The 18,009-nt window shown below is 38.5% G+C and overlaps 1 protein-coding gene across 6 annotated transcripts in view; it reads right to left on the reverse strand.

The window, feature by feature from the left end:
* GPAM (glycerol-3-phosphate acyltransferase, mitochondrial) overlaps positions 1–18,009 on the reverse strand; it is a 67,149-nt gene that overhangs the window by 14,076 nt on the left and 35,064 nt on the right. For all 6 annotated transcript variants that reach the window (XR_002312910.2, XM_020888207.2, XM_070470158.1 and 3 more), the window contains 7 exons: positions 16,809–16,955; positions 9,490–9,586; positions 8,706–8,842; positions 6,100–6,199; positions 5,576–5,788; positions 3,714–3,827; positions 2,539–2,624 (listed from right to left, as the gene is read on the reverse strand). Coding sequence is in view for 5 of the 6 variants with exons in the window: in XM_020888207.2 (XP_020743866.2) it covers positions 2,539–2,624; positions 3,714–3,827; positions 5,576–5,788; positions 6,100–6,199; positions 8,706–8,842; positions 9,490–9,586; positions 16,809–16,955 (894 nt within the window). In the remaining variant the exon portion in view is untranslated. The remainder of the gene's footprint in view (positions 1–2,538; positions 2,625–3,713; positions 3,828–5,575; positions 5,789–6,099; positions 6,200–8,705; positions 8,843–9,489; positions 9,587–16,808; positions 16,956–18,009) is intronic.

Genomic DNA, 18,009 nt, shown 5'->3' on the forward strand with positions numbered 1-18,009 from the left:
ATGTAAGAAATCCGTGTGTGCTGAGTCACTTCAGTCATGTCCGACCTCACTGCGACCCTATGGACGTTGTAGCCTGCCAGGCTCCTCTGTCCTGGGATTCTCCAGGCAAGAATACAGGCGTGGGCTGCTGTGCTCCTTTCCAGGGGATCTTCCTGACCCAGGGATGGAACCAGTATCTCTTATGTCTCCTGCATTGGCCAGCAGGCTCTTTACCATTGGCTCCACCTGGGAAGCCCGATATAAGAAATAACAGATATTCAGTATAAAAAACTTCCATAAATCTTCAGTTCAGTTCGTTTCAGTCACTCAGTCCTGTCCAACTCTTTGTGACCCCATGAAATGCAGTGTGCCAGGCCTCCCTGTCCATCACAACTCAGGGAGTTTACTCAAACTCATGTCCAATGAGTCAGTGATGCCATCCAACCATCTCATCTTCTGTTGTCCCCTTCTCCTGCCTTCAATCTTTCCTAACATCAGGGTATTTTCAAAATGAGTCAGTTCTTCACATCAGGTGGCCAAAGTATTGGAGTTTCAGTTTCCGCATCAGTCCTTTCAATGAATATTCAGGACTGATGTCCTTTAGGATGGACTGGTTGGATCTCCTTGCAGTCCAGGGGACTCTCAAGAGTCTTCTCCATCACCACAGTTCAAAAGCATCAACTCTTCAGTGCTCAGCTTTCTTTATAGTCCAACTCTCATATCCATACATGACTACTCGAAAAACCATAGCCTTGACTAGATGGACCTTTCTTGTCAAAGTAATGTCTCTGCTTTTTAAAAGGCTGTCTGTGCTGGTCATTACTTTTCTTCCAAGGAGTAAGCATCTTTTAATTTCATGGCTGCAATCACCATCTGCAGTGATTTTGGAGTCCAAGAAAATAAAGTCTGACACTGTTTCCACTGTTTCCCCATCTATTTGCCATGAAGTGATGGGACCAGATGCCATGATCTTAGTTTTCTGAATGCTGAGCTTTAAGCCAACTTTTTCACTCTCCTCTTTCACTTTCATCAAGAGGCTTTTTAGTTCCTCTTCACTTTCTGCCATAAGGGTGGTGTCATCTGCATATCTGAGGTTATTGAGATTTCTCCCAGCAATCTTGATTCCAACTTGTACCTCTTCCAGCCCAGTGTTTCTCATGGTGTACTCTGCATATAAGTTAAATAAGCACAATGACAATACACAGCCTTTAATGTACTCCTTTTCCTATTTGGAACCAGTCTGTTGTTCCATGTCCAGTTCTAACTGTTGCTTCCTGACCTGCATACAGATTTCTCAAGAGGCAGGTCAGGTGGTCTGGTATTCCCATCTCTTTCAGAATTTTCTACAGTTTGTTGTGATCCACACAGTCAAAGGCTTTGGCATAGTCAACAAAGCAGAAATAGATGTTTTTCTGGAACTCTCTTGCTTTTTCAATGATCCGGCAGATGTTGGCAATTTGATCTCTGGTTCCTCTGCCTTTTCTAAATCCAGCTTGTACATCTGGAAGTTCATGGTTCACGTACTATAGAAGCCTGGCTTGGAGAATTTTGAGCATTACTTTACTAGTGTGTGAGATGAGTGCAATTATGCAGTAGTTTGAGCATTCTTTGTCATTGCCTTTCTTTGGGATTGGAATGAAAACTGACCTTTTCCAGTCCTGAGGCCACTGTTGAGTTTTCCAAATTTGCTGGCATACTGGGTGCAGCACTTTCACAGCATCATCTTTTAGGATTTGAAATAGCTCAGCTGGAATTCCATCGCCTCCACTAGCTTTGTTCATAGTGCTGCTTCCTAAGGTCCACTTGATTTGCATTCCAGTATATCTGGCTCTAGGTGACTGATCACACCATCATGATTATCTGGGTCATGAAGATCTTTTTTGTATAGTTCTTCTGTGTATTCTTGCCACCACTTCTTAATAGCTTCTGCTTCTGTTAGGTCCATATCATTTCTGTCCTTTATTGTGCCCATCTTTGCGTGAATTATTCCCTTGGTATCTCTAATTTTCTTGAAGAGATCTCTCATCTTTCCCACTCTATTGTTTTCCTCTGTTTCTTTGCATTGATCACTGAGGAAGGCTTTCTTATCTCTCCTTGCTATTCTTTGGAACTCTACATTCAAATGGCTATATCTTTCCTTTTCTCCTTTGCCTTTAGCTTCTCTTCTTTTCACAGCTGTTTGTAAGGCCTCGTCAGACAACCGTTTTGCCTTTCTGCATTTCTTTTTCTTGGGGATGGTCTTGATAGTGTCTCCTGTACAATGTCACAAACCTCCATCCATAGTTCATCAGGTACTCTATCAGATGTAGTTCCTTGAATCTATTTCTCATTTCCACTGTATCATCATAAGGGATTTGATTTAGGTCATACCTGAATGGTCTAGTGGCTTTCCCTACTTTCTTTAATTTAAGTCTGAATTTGGCAATACGGAGTTCATGATCTGAGCCACAGTCAGCTCCCAGTCTTGTTTTTGCTGACTGTATAGAGCTTCTCCATCTTTGGCTGCAAAGAATATAATCAATCTGATTTTGGTAGTGACCATCTGGTGATAAATCTTACCTTGAGGGAAGTATAGCTGGCAACAATGCTTGCTCCAAAGAAAGTGGAGCAGAAACAGGTTTCTGACTTTGGGTTTCTAAATATTCCTGGAAAAATCAAATACAATCAATTACTCCCACTGTCTCACTTCCATAAACATGTATAAAATATAATTTCATCTTCAAAAAGTAAAAAGGGAGTTTTTAATAAAATGAGCCATACTATTGATATATAACATGAGAAATACTTTCTATAGCCTAAACTATCTTCAGAAGTGCAGAATGACTCATAGAATGTTGTTAAGCATGAAACCTAAGAACCGAAGCTCCAAAGAAAGGATGACAGTTAAGTAAAATCATTTAACAATTAAGGGCAAAATTTAACTTTTCTCACATCTTCATGAAATTAGTTGGCATTCCCAATATTATTAACAGTGATAATTGACCAACCATACCCTTTTCAAGGCAATCTGACAACCCAAAGGTCATATTATATTCAAAAGAATCTCAATTCAAAAGCAAAAACAAGAGAAGTTCTGCAGTATTAAAAAAAAAAAAAAGTGGTAAGAAATGACAAGGTCCCTAACCAGAAAGCATATAGCATAGCAGTCAGACTTCCTTAAAATAAAACCAAGAAGCGGAACAGAAGGAGAGGCAGGATCTCTGTGCCTTATCGTTGAGTTCCCAACTCCCCATCCTTCTCTTTCTCCTTTGCCAATTTGAAAATCTTAAGAATTTAAAACTACAGAACCTCAGAGACCCACCAGTCCCAGGCTTCTCCATGAGGATGGCACTCTTGCTCTGAATATGTGGGTATTAGACTCCACTCGGTAGAACAGAGCATCACCCTGGACCATCAGTGTTACCCAGCTGTGAGACATGTTTTTAAAAATGTCTCCTAGAGGGAATTTTAAAACATAACAATATGCAAAATTCTCATGAATTATAAAAGGCAGCAAAAAATTATGAAACTGGTATTTCCCAAAGACAGACATTTAGTCTCCTCTGTTCATAGGCACATTTCAGTGGAAAAATTCAGGAAAATTCAGGACTTGTCAGAGTCCTGTCCTACAAGAGAAGAAACTGAGGCTATGAGTCACACGGAGAAGGGGTATCAGAGGCTGGTCTGGAGCCCAGATCATCCGACACTGAGCCAGACCAATGATGCCACACGGCTTCATCTCAACAGACACTCACCTTTAAGGAAAATGGTTGTGCAAAATCCACTCTGACACATCCGTAGTTTTTTCGTAACATTCTGATGACACCTCTTGCTATGCTCCAGAGGCTCTCATTCTTCTTGGGTTTTCCCTAGTTTGCAATTTTGAAAGAATAGTATGGTAAGCAGTAAAGGTAACAAATACGCAAATATTATTATCCAAAGATAAAGTTTATGAATTTTTTTTTATGGAAACTGAAGGTTTGTCTGGAAAAATAATGAATGAAGGAGGAAAATACATATCCATTTGCTGAGACCTGCCAGAAAATGCTGAGCACTCAAAGATGCTAAAAGATGTAATGATATCACTGGGAAGGTAATTTGGCCAATGAAAAAGGAAACATTTAATACGACTTCTTTTAATGCATTGTTTACATCATTTACAAAAATACAATTGCAAACTAATGAAAGATAAAGATGACATAATAGCCTGAAAATCTGTTCTGCGGTTCTCAGATAAAAACAAAGAGGCCACCCTATTGTGATCTGATGATCATGATGGTCCAAATACATAACATTAAGCAACCAAACACCAAATTCAGCCCTGGCCTGTAAGCCAACTGTTCATTCAGTAAGTGTTTCCTGAATACCTAACATGCGTAAGACACAATGACAGCTGTAGAAGGGACACAGGGCTCAGATATGACATCATGAGACTCCATCGGGGTGAGGGAGCATATGTTCAGGATGGACACAGGCAACACAAGGAGGGGTCTCACAAGAGAGATACAGATAATTATCCAGGTCTACCTCTTTATTTTTTATTAGAAGTATTTGAGTTTCCAGTATGTTTTGAACAATAAGCTTGAAATAAGTACCATGACCAGGACTTCCACACTAAATAAGAACAAAACTAAATCCCTCTGGAACTTGCACACTGCTGGGAGGAACAGTAAGTTGGTAAAACCATTCTGGAAAACTGGCAGCATCTACAAAACTGAATATACCTATGCTTTATGATCCATCAATTCCACTCCTAGGTATATACTCAACAAAATGCATACATATGGTCATCAAGAGAAAGGTTTAAGAATGATCACAGCCCAAACCAGGAAACCAAACTTTTTTTTCAACAGTAGAATAGACAAATTGTATACTCATACACTGCAATATTACACAGCTATGACAATGAACAAATTCTAACTATCCTAATAAGTTGTTGCTTGAGCAAAGGAAACCAGAGACAAAAAGTCCACACACTACATAGCTCCGTTTATATAATGATCAAAAACAGGCAAGCCAATCTATTCTCTAAGAAGTAAAGATAACTGGCTACCCATGAGGGGACAGCAATGAGAGAATGGATAAGGGGGGTTTCTAGGGTCCTCGACTTCAGTGTGATTATGTAGGTGTGTTCACTTTGTGCTAATTCAAGCTACATGCGTATGATGGATGCATTCTTTCTAATTGTTCAATAGAAAGTTCAATAAAAAAAAATTGCTGCCACTTATCAAAATAACTTGTAGCTGCTTTGCCAACATGATCCCACCAATTCTTCAGGTTAAACTTAAAACTCTACACATAAGCAATAAGCCCTGACTAGACCAAGCCACGTATACCCTTCCCAGGGCAAAGATGGTAACTCAGTATCAAGTATTCTTTCATTTCCCAACTCTATGACTAAGGCTGGTGTTGATTAATTTAATCATGGCAATTCCTCCAAGTGCAGGAAGACACGTTAGCACTACTAATCAGGCTCCGTAGGAGATGAAAGCCCAGCCTACCATGTGTTGTAAAATTAGAGAGTACCAAGAACATTCTCAACTAATTCTAAAAGCACTTATCTAAAAGCAAAAGGCTAAAAAAGCAAAGATGACTTTTGTGCAGGTGGTCTTCTTACCAGTTGTTCACCATTGTAATGACCCTCAATAATACGATCGTAGGAGATTCCAACAGGTATTATCAAGATGTCTGGGATGGTATTGGTAGACAGAGTATCTACCACAACTGACAAAAGTCCTGCCCGAGCACAGGAAATTTTTCCACTTCTTGAGCGTGTGCCTTCCAGAAAAATCTCCAAGAACTGCTGCTGTCGAAGTAGTTCAACTATATGCTGGAATGTAAGAAGAAAGGAAAATACGAACTCATGAACTTAGAAAAAGCTCAGCAAAGTTAAATCTTAAAAACAGCAAATCCTTAAAACTTCACTGCAGACCAAATATTTTGCACAATTAATAGCAAAAGAGCACCTACAATGTTATATTTTGATGATAACAAAAAGTAATCAGCAAACTCATACCCAAGCAATAATCACTGAAATAATTACTCAGACAATGGTTTTTTTAAAATCTCAATCAAGTCTCTCTTTTTTCTACTGTAATCGCTACCATAACAACTTGAAGGATAATTAGAGATTACACATACCCCACGGAGCAAAGCTCTATAGAGAATATCTTTCCGTCCATCTGGTGTCTCATCTAGCCTCCGTCGTATGAAGAAGCCTCCAAGCTTATGGATCAAAGTACTATAAATTTAAGAATGCATTAATTTAAAAATAATGTAAAAAGAAGACTCAAATTCCAGCATGGATATAAGCCACAGGTATTCTGCTGATTATGAAAATGTGGACATTATCCACATAGTTGACCAATTTCTCTCATTTACATTATGCATGAGCTTTCAGAATGTCACTGTGTATAATGACGCTCTGCTATATCGTTATATGCCAAAAGGAGTTTCCATGATACATTACCCTGCAGAGGTGCTGGTACAGATTTTAAGAGGATTATAAAATACTGCTCAATTTTAAAACCCTGTCCAGGGTCTCAAGACACTGATCTTTCAGGTCAGTTCAGTTCAGTTGCTCAGTTGTGACAGACTCTTTGTGACCCCATAAATCGCAGCACTCCAGGCCTCCCTGTCCATCACCAACTCCTAGAGTTTACTCAAACTCATGTCCATCGAGTTGGTGATGCCATCCAGCCATCTCATCCTCTGTCGTCCCCTTCTCCTCCTGCCCCCAATCCCTCCCAGCATCAGGGTCTTTTTCAATGAGTCAACTCATAGACATTCCCAAATTTTCCTACGGTATATTCACTTCAAGATGAATGTGATATTACAAAAGCTCCTTTGGGGAAATTTTCTCAAATAAGTTATTTCTTAGAGAGTATCCCAGTGAGATAACGATAAGTTTACCAAACTAGAACCAAGCATAACCATCCTCTCAAAGCACGAAATAAAAATTTCATGCATAAATTTCATTTATGCATACATAGAATAAACAATTCTTACAACCCCACATCTCTGCCTACAAAATTGATTAATTATTTTGATAGTAGGCTGAACTTTTCCAATACTTGTCAACCTTTCCAATCTCAGATCCTCTTCCTCTGTTCAAATAGTGTGATATTAATATAAGTATTAATACACAGTTTTGGCACCTTCTACAGTCAGCATAAGGAAGACAGTAAGATATCCCTGGAATTTAACATCTTTGACAGTTAACTTAACTCTCTGAAAGTTAAACTTTGCAGAACAAATTCTTAAGGAGATGAACCATCCACAAAAATAACCCATCCTGAAAAGTGGTTTGTGACTGTACAGGCTGACATGTAACAAAAGGACACTGCAAATAAACAGGTTGGATTATTTAGAGTCTGTCATAGCTGAAGGAATGATAAGCTAACTGGCACAAAGGTCATGAAAAGGGAAGAAATTATCAGAGTTTATTAAGCAATTCCCAGAGATCTCCCTTGAGAACCAATCCAACATGGAGGGAATGAGTACATAAGTTGTTCTGATTATAGAAGAGGCAAACTATTATGGGCAAGGCTTCTCTAGAGCCCAGGTGAAACAGCCCTCTTCATGCTCAGTCTATGCCTAAACACTTCTTTGAAAAAGTGAGGGAAATTCACTCAATCATATCCAACTCTTTGTGACCCCATGGACTATACAGTCCATGGAATTCTCCAGGCCAGAATACTGGAGTGGGTAGCCTTTCCTTTCTCCAGGGGATCTTCCCAACCCAGGGATCGAACCCAGGTCTCCCGCATCGCGGGCCGACTCTTGACCAGCTAAGCCATAAGGGAAGCCCCAGAATACTGGAGTGGGGAGTCTATCCCTTCTCCAGTGGATCTTCCCAACCCAGGAATCTAGCCAAGGTCTCCTGCATTGCAAGCAGATTCTTTACCAACTGAGTTATCAGGGAAGCTCCCTTTCAAAAAAGAAACATTTTTTTGATGACTTTCTAATCCAGCTTTCCAGGTTCCTTGATACTGGGAAGAGGTACCCATGAGAAAAGGCATAGATATTCTGATCTTTGGAAAAGCATATTTGGAAAAGTCTGTAGCACTGTATCACAGTGGATTAGAGTTAGCTGTTTGTCTATATTCCCCACTGTTTCATATGAACTATTTGAAAGCAAGAACTATGTGTCTTGTTCACCCTTGCCTGGAGCACATGTGGGCAAGTATTGGCTGACTGCATGTATGAATGGCTTCTCTTCACTCACGTGAGTCAGATCAGCTACAGAACTCTGAACCGAGGGATTAGGAAGGAACTCCTTCGACTGTGCGGCTGAGGATCAGACTCCCCGGCATGCAAGCAGTGACTGTCCCCTTGCGAGGCCCTGCCTGAACGACCCGCCAGCCTCCTCCCCTCGGGTCACTCTCCACACTCATCCTCTTCACTTCATTCCTCACACAGCTGACCTGAGCGATGCTCTGTGCTCTGAAGTTTGAGACTAAACACTTCTCAAATCTATGACCGCTTCTCTGAGAGAACTATTATACCTTTCTTTAAGCCTTCATCATCTTTTGTCTAAACTGACACAGTCAGAATTGATCTAAGTGTGAGTTGCTGAGTCTTTTTTGTACTTCCCAAATTTTCCACAATGAACATGCATTCTTTTAAAACAAAGCTAAAAATCCTAGTGTCCTCGTTACAATAAAATGTATCTAAAGTTATAATAAAAACATAAAAATTCAAAACATAATCTTCATACCTTAACTTCCAAAATAAGGTAATCTTACCTGAAGATGGGGATGTTGAGGTTATTGCCTGAAGCAATGTACGGCGCTTTGATGTTATGGCAGAAGAGAATGAAAGTGAGCAGGAGATAGTCAATGTGTGATCTATGAACTGGCAGAAATATAAGCGGCAAATTCATCTAGCAAAAGGAAAAATGCCAAATTTAAAATTCAAATGGAAAGTTGAATTACAGTTCGAACATTTGGTTACAATCATTCAAACACTAGCTAATTAGCAACTCATTCTATAAAAACATTTTTCAGTAAATAAGAATGGCAATTAATATTTCAATTATATATTACCTAGCTAGTAACAACTACAACAACAAAAAATAACCAGGGAAGGAAGAGAGCAATCTAGAGTTCAAGGTGACACCATCATGTATCTTCTGAGAGGAAGCCCTAATTATATAAAAGGAATGTAGGTTTTGGACACAAAGTTGTTTGGTTTGAAATTCTAGAGAAACAACCTATTGGCCATAACTTGGGACAGTTTTTTAATCTATACGTGCCTTTATTTCCTCATTTATAAAATAAGGATTGTTTTATTTGACTTTCAGAATTATTGCAAGGTAACTTACAGAAGGAATCCTGCATATTGCTGATAGGTCCTTCTTTATGCCACTTGTCCCCCCAAATACAAACCTACTGTAGTTATCTCACATGGGGAAAACTTGCAAATGTGTGGGACTGCACAAGAGTATACAAAAAAACATTCCCAAAAGAATTCCAAAATCACTCTGCAAAATGTAGAGAAAAAAGAATGACAGGTTCACATAATTCTTGCCTCAGTTGCAGCTTTAACCATCTCAAGCTGACCCTTGTGAATCTGAATATTCCAAAAGAAGCTGTTGAACAGTTTCAGCAGCACCCATCCAGTCAGTCTGAAAGGAAGTTTAAAAAGTTTTTTAATGTTTACACATATTTATATATATACACATACATAGTTTGACAGCTATCTACCTAAACTTTTGAACCTAAAACCTAAGAGTGATTGTAACTGACTTCATGTTATGAGCTCAAGTGCGTGTATATGTGTGAATGTGTACATCTGAATTGTGGACTTAAAGAACTGATTTTACATATGCACTACTCATAGACGTATCCATTTATCATGTACTAAAATCTCATATTTTACTCTACTTGCATAGTTTAAACTTCAGAAGCTATATAGTCAAGCAAATAGTTAGGTGAGCAGAGTGATCCCATTACTGAACACAAATCACTCCCTTTAAGACATAAGCATGTGCAGATTCATCAAGAAAAAAAGAGTGTGGGCTCAAATAAATAAAATTAGAAATAAAAAAGGAGAAGTTACAATCGACACTACAGAAATACAAAGGTCATATGAGATCACTACAAACAATTATACCCAAATACTGACAAAATGGATAACCTAGAAGAAATGGACAAACTCCTAGAAATGTACAATCTCGCAAGACTGAACCAGGAAGAAATAGAAAATATGAACAGACCAACTAGCAGAAATGAAACATAGTCAATAATAAAAAAAAATTTCCAGCAAACAAAAGTCCAGGACCAGGTGGCTTCAAAGGTGAATTCTGCCGAACATTTGTAGAAGAGTTAACACAAATCTTTCTCAAACCATGCCAAAAATTTGCAGAGGAAGGAACACTTCTGATTCTGCCCATCCTAAGAGGACAGCATCACCCTGATAGCAACACCAAAGACATCACAAAAAAAGAAAATCACAGGCCGGTATCACTGATGAACTAGATGCAAAAATCCACAACAAAATATTAGCAAAAACCAATTCAACAATACAGTACATTAAAAGCATTATACACCATGAAAAGCAGAATTTATCCCAGGATGCAAGAATGATTCAACATCTGTAGAATTAATGTGATACATCACATTAACAAATCGAAGAATTAAAAAAACTATATGATCATCTAAACAGATGCAGAAAAAGTTCCTGACAAAATCCAACATGCATTTATAATTTAAAACTTTCAACAAAGTGAATACAGAGGGAACATACCTAAACATAAGAAAGGCCATAAATGACAAGCCCGTGGCTTACATCAGACTCAACGGTGAAAAGTTGAAAGCATTTTCTCTAAGATCAGGAACATAACAAGAATGCAGTTTCCTGCCACTTTAATTCGACACAGTATGGCAAGTCCTGGCCATAGCAATCAGAAAAGAAAAAGGTGTGAAGAAATCCACAGAGGAGGGAGCTAAGACGGTGGAGGAATCGGATGGGGAGACCACTTTCTCCCCCACAAATTCATCAAAAGAAATCCAAAGTGATGAGAGACCCTTGATGAAGGTGGAAGAAGAGAGTGAAAAAGCTGGCTTAAAACTCAACAATCAAAAAACGAAGATCACAGCATCTGGTCCCATCACTTTATGGCAAATAGATGGGAAAACAATCGAAACAGTGACAGACATAATTTTCTTGGGCTCCAAAATCACTGCAGATGGTGACTGCAGACATGAAATTAAAAGATGCTTGCTCCTTGGAAGAAAAGCTATGACCAACATAGACAGCACATTAAAAAGAAGAAACATAACTTTGCTGACAAAGGTCCATCTAGTCAATGAACAGTATCAAAAGGTAAAAAGATGTGACACTGAAAGATGAACTCCCCAGTTCAGTAGGTGCCCAATATGCTACAGGAGAAGAGAGGAGAAATAGCTCCAGAAAGAATGAAGAGGCTGAACCAAGGCAAAAACACCACCCAGCTGTGGGTGTGACTGGTGGTGGAAGTAAAGTCCGATGCTGTAGAGAAAACACTGCATAGGAACCTGGAATGTTAGGTCTGTGAGTCAAGGTTAATTGGAAGTGGTCAAACGGGAGATGGCAAGAGTGAACATCAACATTTTAGTCGTCAGTTAACTAGACCAGGAGCTGACTGTGGCTCAGATCATGAACTCCTTATTGCCAAATTCAGACTTAAATTGAAGAAAGTAGGGAAAACCACTAGACCATGCAGGTATGACCTAAATCAAATCCCTTACAATGATACAGTGGAAGTGAGAAGTAGATTTAAAGGATGAGATCTGATAGACAGAGTGTCTGAAGAACTAAGGATGGAGGCTCGTGACATTGTACAGGAATTAGTGATCAAGACCATCCCCAAGAAAAAGAAATGCAGAAAGGCAAAACGGTTATCTGACGAGGCCTTACAAATAGCTGTGAAAAGAAGAGAGGCTAAAGGCAAAGGAGAAAAGGAAAGATATACCCATATGAATGCAGAGTTCAAAAGAATAGCCAGGAGAGATAAGAAAGTCTTCCTCAGTAATCAATGCAAAGCAATAGATGAAAACAATAGAATGGCAAAGACTAGAGATCTCTTCAAGAAAATTAGAGATACCAAGGGAACATTTCATACAAAGAATGAGCACAATAAAGGACAGAAATGGTATGGACCTAACGGAAGCAGAAGATATTAAGAAGTGGTGGTAAGAATACATAAAGTGAAAGTGAAGTCGCTCAGTCGTGTCCGACTCTTTGTGACCCCATGGACTGTAGCCTACCAAGCTCTTCCATCCATGGGATTTTCCAGGCAAGAGTACTGGAGTGGGTTGCCATTTCCTTCTCCAAAGAATACATAGAAGAACTATACAAAAACAATCTTCATGACCCAGATGACCACAATGGTGTGATCTCTCACCTAGAGCCAGACATCCTGGAATGCAAAGTCAAGTGGGCCTTAGGAAGCATCACTATGAACAAAGCTAGTGGAGGTGATGGAATTCCAGATGAGCTATTTCAAATCCTAAAAGATGATGCTGTGAAAGTGCTGAACTCAATATGCCAGCAAATTTGGAAACCTCAGCAGTGGCCCAGGACTGGAAAAAGTCAGTTTTCATCCCAATCCCAAAGAAAGGCAATGCTAAAGAATGTTCAAACTACAGAACAACTGCACTCATTTCACATGCTACCAAAGTAATGCTCAATATTCTTCAAGCGAAGCTTCAACAGTATGTGAACCGAGAACTTTCAGATGTTCAAGCTGGATGTAGAAAAGGCAGAGGAAAGTGAAAGTCATTCAGTCATGTCTGACTCTTTGTGATCCCATGGACTGTAGCCCAACAGGGACCTCTGTCCATGGAATTCTCAAGGCAAGAATACTAGAATGGATGGCCATTCCCTTCTCCAGGTGATCTTCCTGGCCCAGGGACTGGACCTCAGTCTTCTGCATTGCAGGAGAATTCTTTACCATCTGAGCTACCAGGGAAGCCCAGAGCCAGAGGGAAAGAGATCAAATTGCCAACATCCACTATATCGTAGAAAGAGTAAGAGAGCTCCAGAAAAATATCTTCTTCTGCTTCACTGACTACATTAGGCCTTTGACTGCATGGATCACAACAAACTGTGGAAAATTCTTCAAGAGATGGGAACACCAGACCTCCTTACCTGACTCCTGAGAAATCTGTATACAGGTCAAGAAGCAACAGTTAGAAAAGGACATGGAACAACAGATTGATTCCATATTGGGAAAGGAGTACGTCAAGTCTGTATACTGTCACCTTGCTTATTTAATTTATATGCAGAGTACATCATGTGAAATGTCAGGCTGGATGAAGCACAAGCTGAAATCAAGACTGCCAGGAGAAATCTCAATAACCTCAAGATATGCAGAAGATACCATCCTTATGGCAGAAAGCGAAGAGGAATTAAAGAGCCTCTTGATGAATGTGAAAGAGGACAGTGAAAAAGGTGGATTAAAACTCAACAATCAGAAAACAAAGATCATGGCATCTGGTCCCAACACTTCATGGCAAATAGATGGGGAAACAATGGAAACAGTGACAGATTTTATTTTCTTGGGCTCCAAAATCATTGCAGATGGTGACTACAGCCATGAAATTAAGATGCTTGCTCCTTGGAAGAAAAGCTGTGACCAACCTAGGCATCATATTAAAAAGCAGAGACATCACTTTGCCAACAAAGATCCATATAGTCAAAGATATGATTTTTCCAGTAGTCATGTATGGATGTGAGAGTTGGACCATAAAGAAGGCTGAGTGCTGAAGAATCGATGGTTTCAAATTGTGATGCTGGAGAATATTTTTGAGAGTCCCTTGGACTGCAAGGAGATCAAATCTGTCAATCCTAAAGGAAACCAATCCTGAGTATTCATTGGAAGGACTGATGCTGAAGCTGAAGCTGAAACTCCAATACTTTGGCCACATGATGTGAAGAGCAAACTCAATGGTAAAAGCCCTGATGCCGGGAGAGATCGAAGGCAGGAGCAGAAGGGGTGATAGAGGATGAGATGGTTGAATGGCATCTTGGGCTCAATGGACAGTGTGAACAAACCCTGGGAGATAATGAAGAACAGGGAAGCCTGCATGCTCTAGTCCATGGGGTCACGAAGAGTCGGACACAACTGAGCAAGTGAATAACAACAAAAAGTGAAGAGGAAGAAGTGAAACCGTTACTGTGTACAGATGACAAGACACTAGGGAAATCCTAAAGCCGTCCAGAAACTATCAGAACTCATTGATGAATTTGGTAAAACTGCAGAATACAAAATTAATATGCAGAAATCAGGTGCATTTCTATACACTAACAACAGACTATCTGAATGGAAATTAAGAAAACAATCTCACTTACAAATGCATCAGAAAGAATAAAATACCTAGGAATAAATCTAACTAAACAAGTAAAATACCATACTTGGAAATATGTAAGACACTCATGAAAGAAATTGAATATGATACAAGTAGATGGAAAGATACACTGTGTTTATGGATTGAAAGAATTAATATTGTTAAAATGACCATATATCCAAGGCAATCTACAGATTCAATGCAATCCCTATCAAAATGCCAAAGGCATTTTTCACAGAACTAGAATAAACAATTCTAAAATTTGTATGGAAACACATCTGAAATAGCCAAAACAATCTTAAGAAAAACGAAAGTGGAAGCATCACACTCCCTGATTTCAAACTATCCCATAAAGTTACGGTAATAAAGATAGATAGCATGTACTGGCACAAAAACAGATACACAGATCAATGGAACAAAGAACCCAGAAAGAAACTCAAACTTCTATGGGCAACCAATCTATAACAATGGAGGCAAGTACGTACAATGGGGGAAAGAGTCTCTATAATGATTGGTGCTGGGAAAACTGGACAACTACATGCAAAAAAAAAAAAAATCAAACTGGACTACTCTTTCACACCATGCTCAAAAATAAATTCAAAATGGATTAAAGACTGAAATCTAAGACCTGAAACCATAAAACTTCTAGAAGAAAATATAAGCAATATACACTTTGCAATCAGTCTTAGTAATATTTTTTTGGATACGTCTCTTCAGGCAAGGGAAATAAAAGCAAAAATAAAGAAATGGGATTACATCAAATTAAAAATCTTTTGCAGAGTGAAAAAAACTCAGCAAAACAAAAAGGCCACCTATTAATGGGCAAAGATAATTGCAAAAGATATATCTGACAAGGGGTTAATACCTAAATATACAAAAATCTCAAACAAGACAACAAAAAACAATCCACTTAAAAAATGGGCAGAAGATCTGAATAGACATTTTTTCCAAAGATACACAGATGGCCACAGGCACATGAAAAGATGCTCAACAGTACAAATCATTGGGAGTATACCAATCAAAACAATAATGGGTTATCACCTCACCCATCAAAATGGCTGTTATCAAAAAGACAATAAATAACAGGCGTTGGGGAGAATGTAGAGAAAAAGGAACCCTTGTATACGGCTGGTGGGAATGTAAATTGGGGCAGCCACTATGGAAGACAACATGGAGATTTCTCAAAAAATGAAAAATAGAACTATCATAACCCAGCAATCCCACTACTGGATATTTATCTAAAGAAAACGAAAACACTAATTAGAAGCCATATATACACTCTAATACTCACTGCAGCATTATTTATAATAGCCAAGATGTGGAAGCAACCTAAGTGCCCATCAATAGATAAATGGATAAAAAAAGATGTGGTATGTACACACACTCAAAAAACACACAATGGATTATTACTCAGACATTAAAAAGAATGAAATTTTGCCACTTGTGACAATATTGCTGGACTTCTGCTAAGTGAAAAAAGTCAGACAGAGAAAGACAAATACTGTATGATTTCACTTACATGTGGAAACTAAAAATCAAGACAAACTATAAACACAACAAGACAGATACAGAAAAAAACAGGTGGTTGCTAAAGGAGAGGCGGGTGGGGATGTAAGACATAGGTGAGGGAGATTAAGAGGTATAAACTTCAACTGTAAAATAAATGAGTCACAAGTATGAAATGTACAGTGTGGGGAATTTAGTCAATAGCTATATAGTATCTTTGTATGTTGACAAATCATAACTAAGCTTATAGTGGTGATCATTTTGAAATGTATAGAAATACTGACCTACTATGCTGTGTAACAGGAACTAGTATGGTGTGGTAGATCAGTTATACATCCAAAGCAAACTCAGAAAAAGAGATCAGATTTGTAGTTACCAAAGGTGGTGGGGGGAGGAGGAACTGGATGAAGGCAGTCAAAAGATACAAACTTCCAGCTATAAGATAAATAAGTACTAGGGATATAATATACAACACAATAATATTAATTAACACTGCTGTTTGTTACACATGAAAATTGTTGAGAGCAAATCCTAAGAGTTCTCATCACAAGGAAAAGAAAATTTCATTCTATATCTTTAACTTTGTATCAGTATGACATGATAAATGTTCAGTAAATTCATTGTGGTTTTCATAGTGGATGCAAGTCAAATCATTATGCTGTATACTTTCAACTTACACAGTGCTGTCTTAAGTTATATCTCAATGAAATTAAAAGAAAATAAAAAGACATGAGCATGTGAAACCTAACTCACAACTAGTATAGAAGGCAGCAGCAGTGATACAATGGCTGCTATCAACTGACAGAGACTGAGGTACCTTGAAGCATCCCAAGCGCTACTTCTCCTGAGAGTTAAATAAGAATATAAAGAGGAGTCGGTTTTTAACATCAGAATATGTTAAAAACCTCTTTTGAACCAAGAGCATTATACTAGGCAAGTCCAATGGTTCAGTCCTGTCTGCTCAAAACCAGATGAACCCTGATTCAAGTTTTTTGCTTTGCCTTTTAATACCTGATCATTGCCGGTGAAACGGTGGCAACCATTTCTTGAAGGATCTTTCTGGCTTTCTTTTTCACTTTATTCACAGCTTTTGACTGCTGCTGAGCAGAACCATCAGGGTTTAGTTCAGCAGCCACTTCTGCAATTGCGTCTTGTACTCTGATTTCAAAATGGAAACACAGACAATGTAACTGGCTCTATGCTACAGTCTGTATTATTTTCTAAACTACAGATACAAATCACAAAGCAAAATATACTTTCTCTTTTAAATGTGATAACACAGGAGAACAAACTCAAGTTAGAAGTGCTTTCTTTGGCTGTTTATTAAATATTAAGTATATTATATTCCTAAATCAATGACTCTCTGAGGAAGCTGGAAGGCAGATTTAAAACTTTAATTCAAATTCACTGGGTAACAACTATATTAATTTGAATGTTCCCGTTATGCTGTGAGGGACACACAATTACACTCTGGCAGAAGGGAAGAAAAAGATCATCCTTCTAGACATATAATTCAGAGGTACCCCAAACCCACTGCCAAAGTAACATGATCTTTTCTTTTACTTATTATTCATTTACATTGTGGCTTTATGAGTGGGATGTCTGTAAAACTCTCTAGGAGGGACTAAAGGTGAACATAAATAGTCACAAGCATTTTTCAAATCAAGTCAGTAATTTTAAAAGGCACAGCTTTACCATACATTGACATGAATCAATATTGTAAAGTAATTAGCCTCCAACTAATAAAAATAAAGGAAAAAAAATAAAAGTCACAGCTTTAGATTTAAACAGCACAAACCAGTAAGCTATAAGGTAAAAGGGAAGACTTAATCCAGTCTTGTAAATCTTCCACAAACTTAGGGAAGAATGCATGAGGTTTCAACCTCCTAAAAATAACCTCTAACATCCTAGTTACGAGTCAAAACATCTGGATGAAATGAAACCCACTTGACAGGCTTTACCTAGAAAACAGAATGTAGAATAACCCAAAGGAATTTCTCAAACAAGTGTTTTTTTCCTCACACTGCTGCTCATTTTAGAATAATGTACAGCAAAACTCCCCATCATTCACTACTACAAAAAGACCAATTCCACAGCACACTGATACACCATCCCTAAGTCTATCCTTGAACAACATTTATACCAATATGGCCAGGAATGCTTTCACAAGTAATTCACGTAGTTATTACACCACCATGAGCAACTATTCACT

Source organism: Odocoileus virginianus, chromosome 7 (assembly GCF_023699985.2).
Source record: "Odocoileus virginianus isolate 20LAN1187 ecotype Illinois chromosome 7, Ovbor_1.2, whole genome shotgun sequence".
In the NCBI taxonomy this organism is placed as follows: domain Eukaryota; kingdom Metazoa; phylum Chordata; class Mammalia; order Artiodactyla; family Cervidae; genus Odocoileus; species Odocoileus virginianus.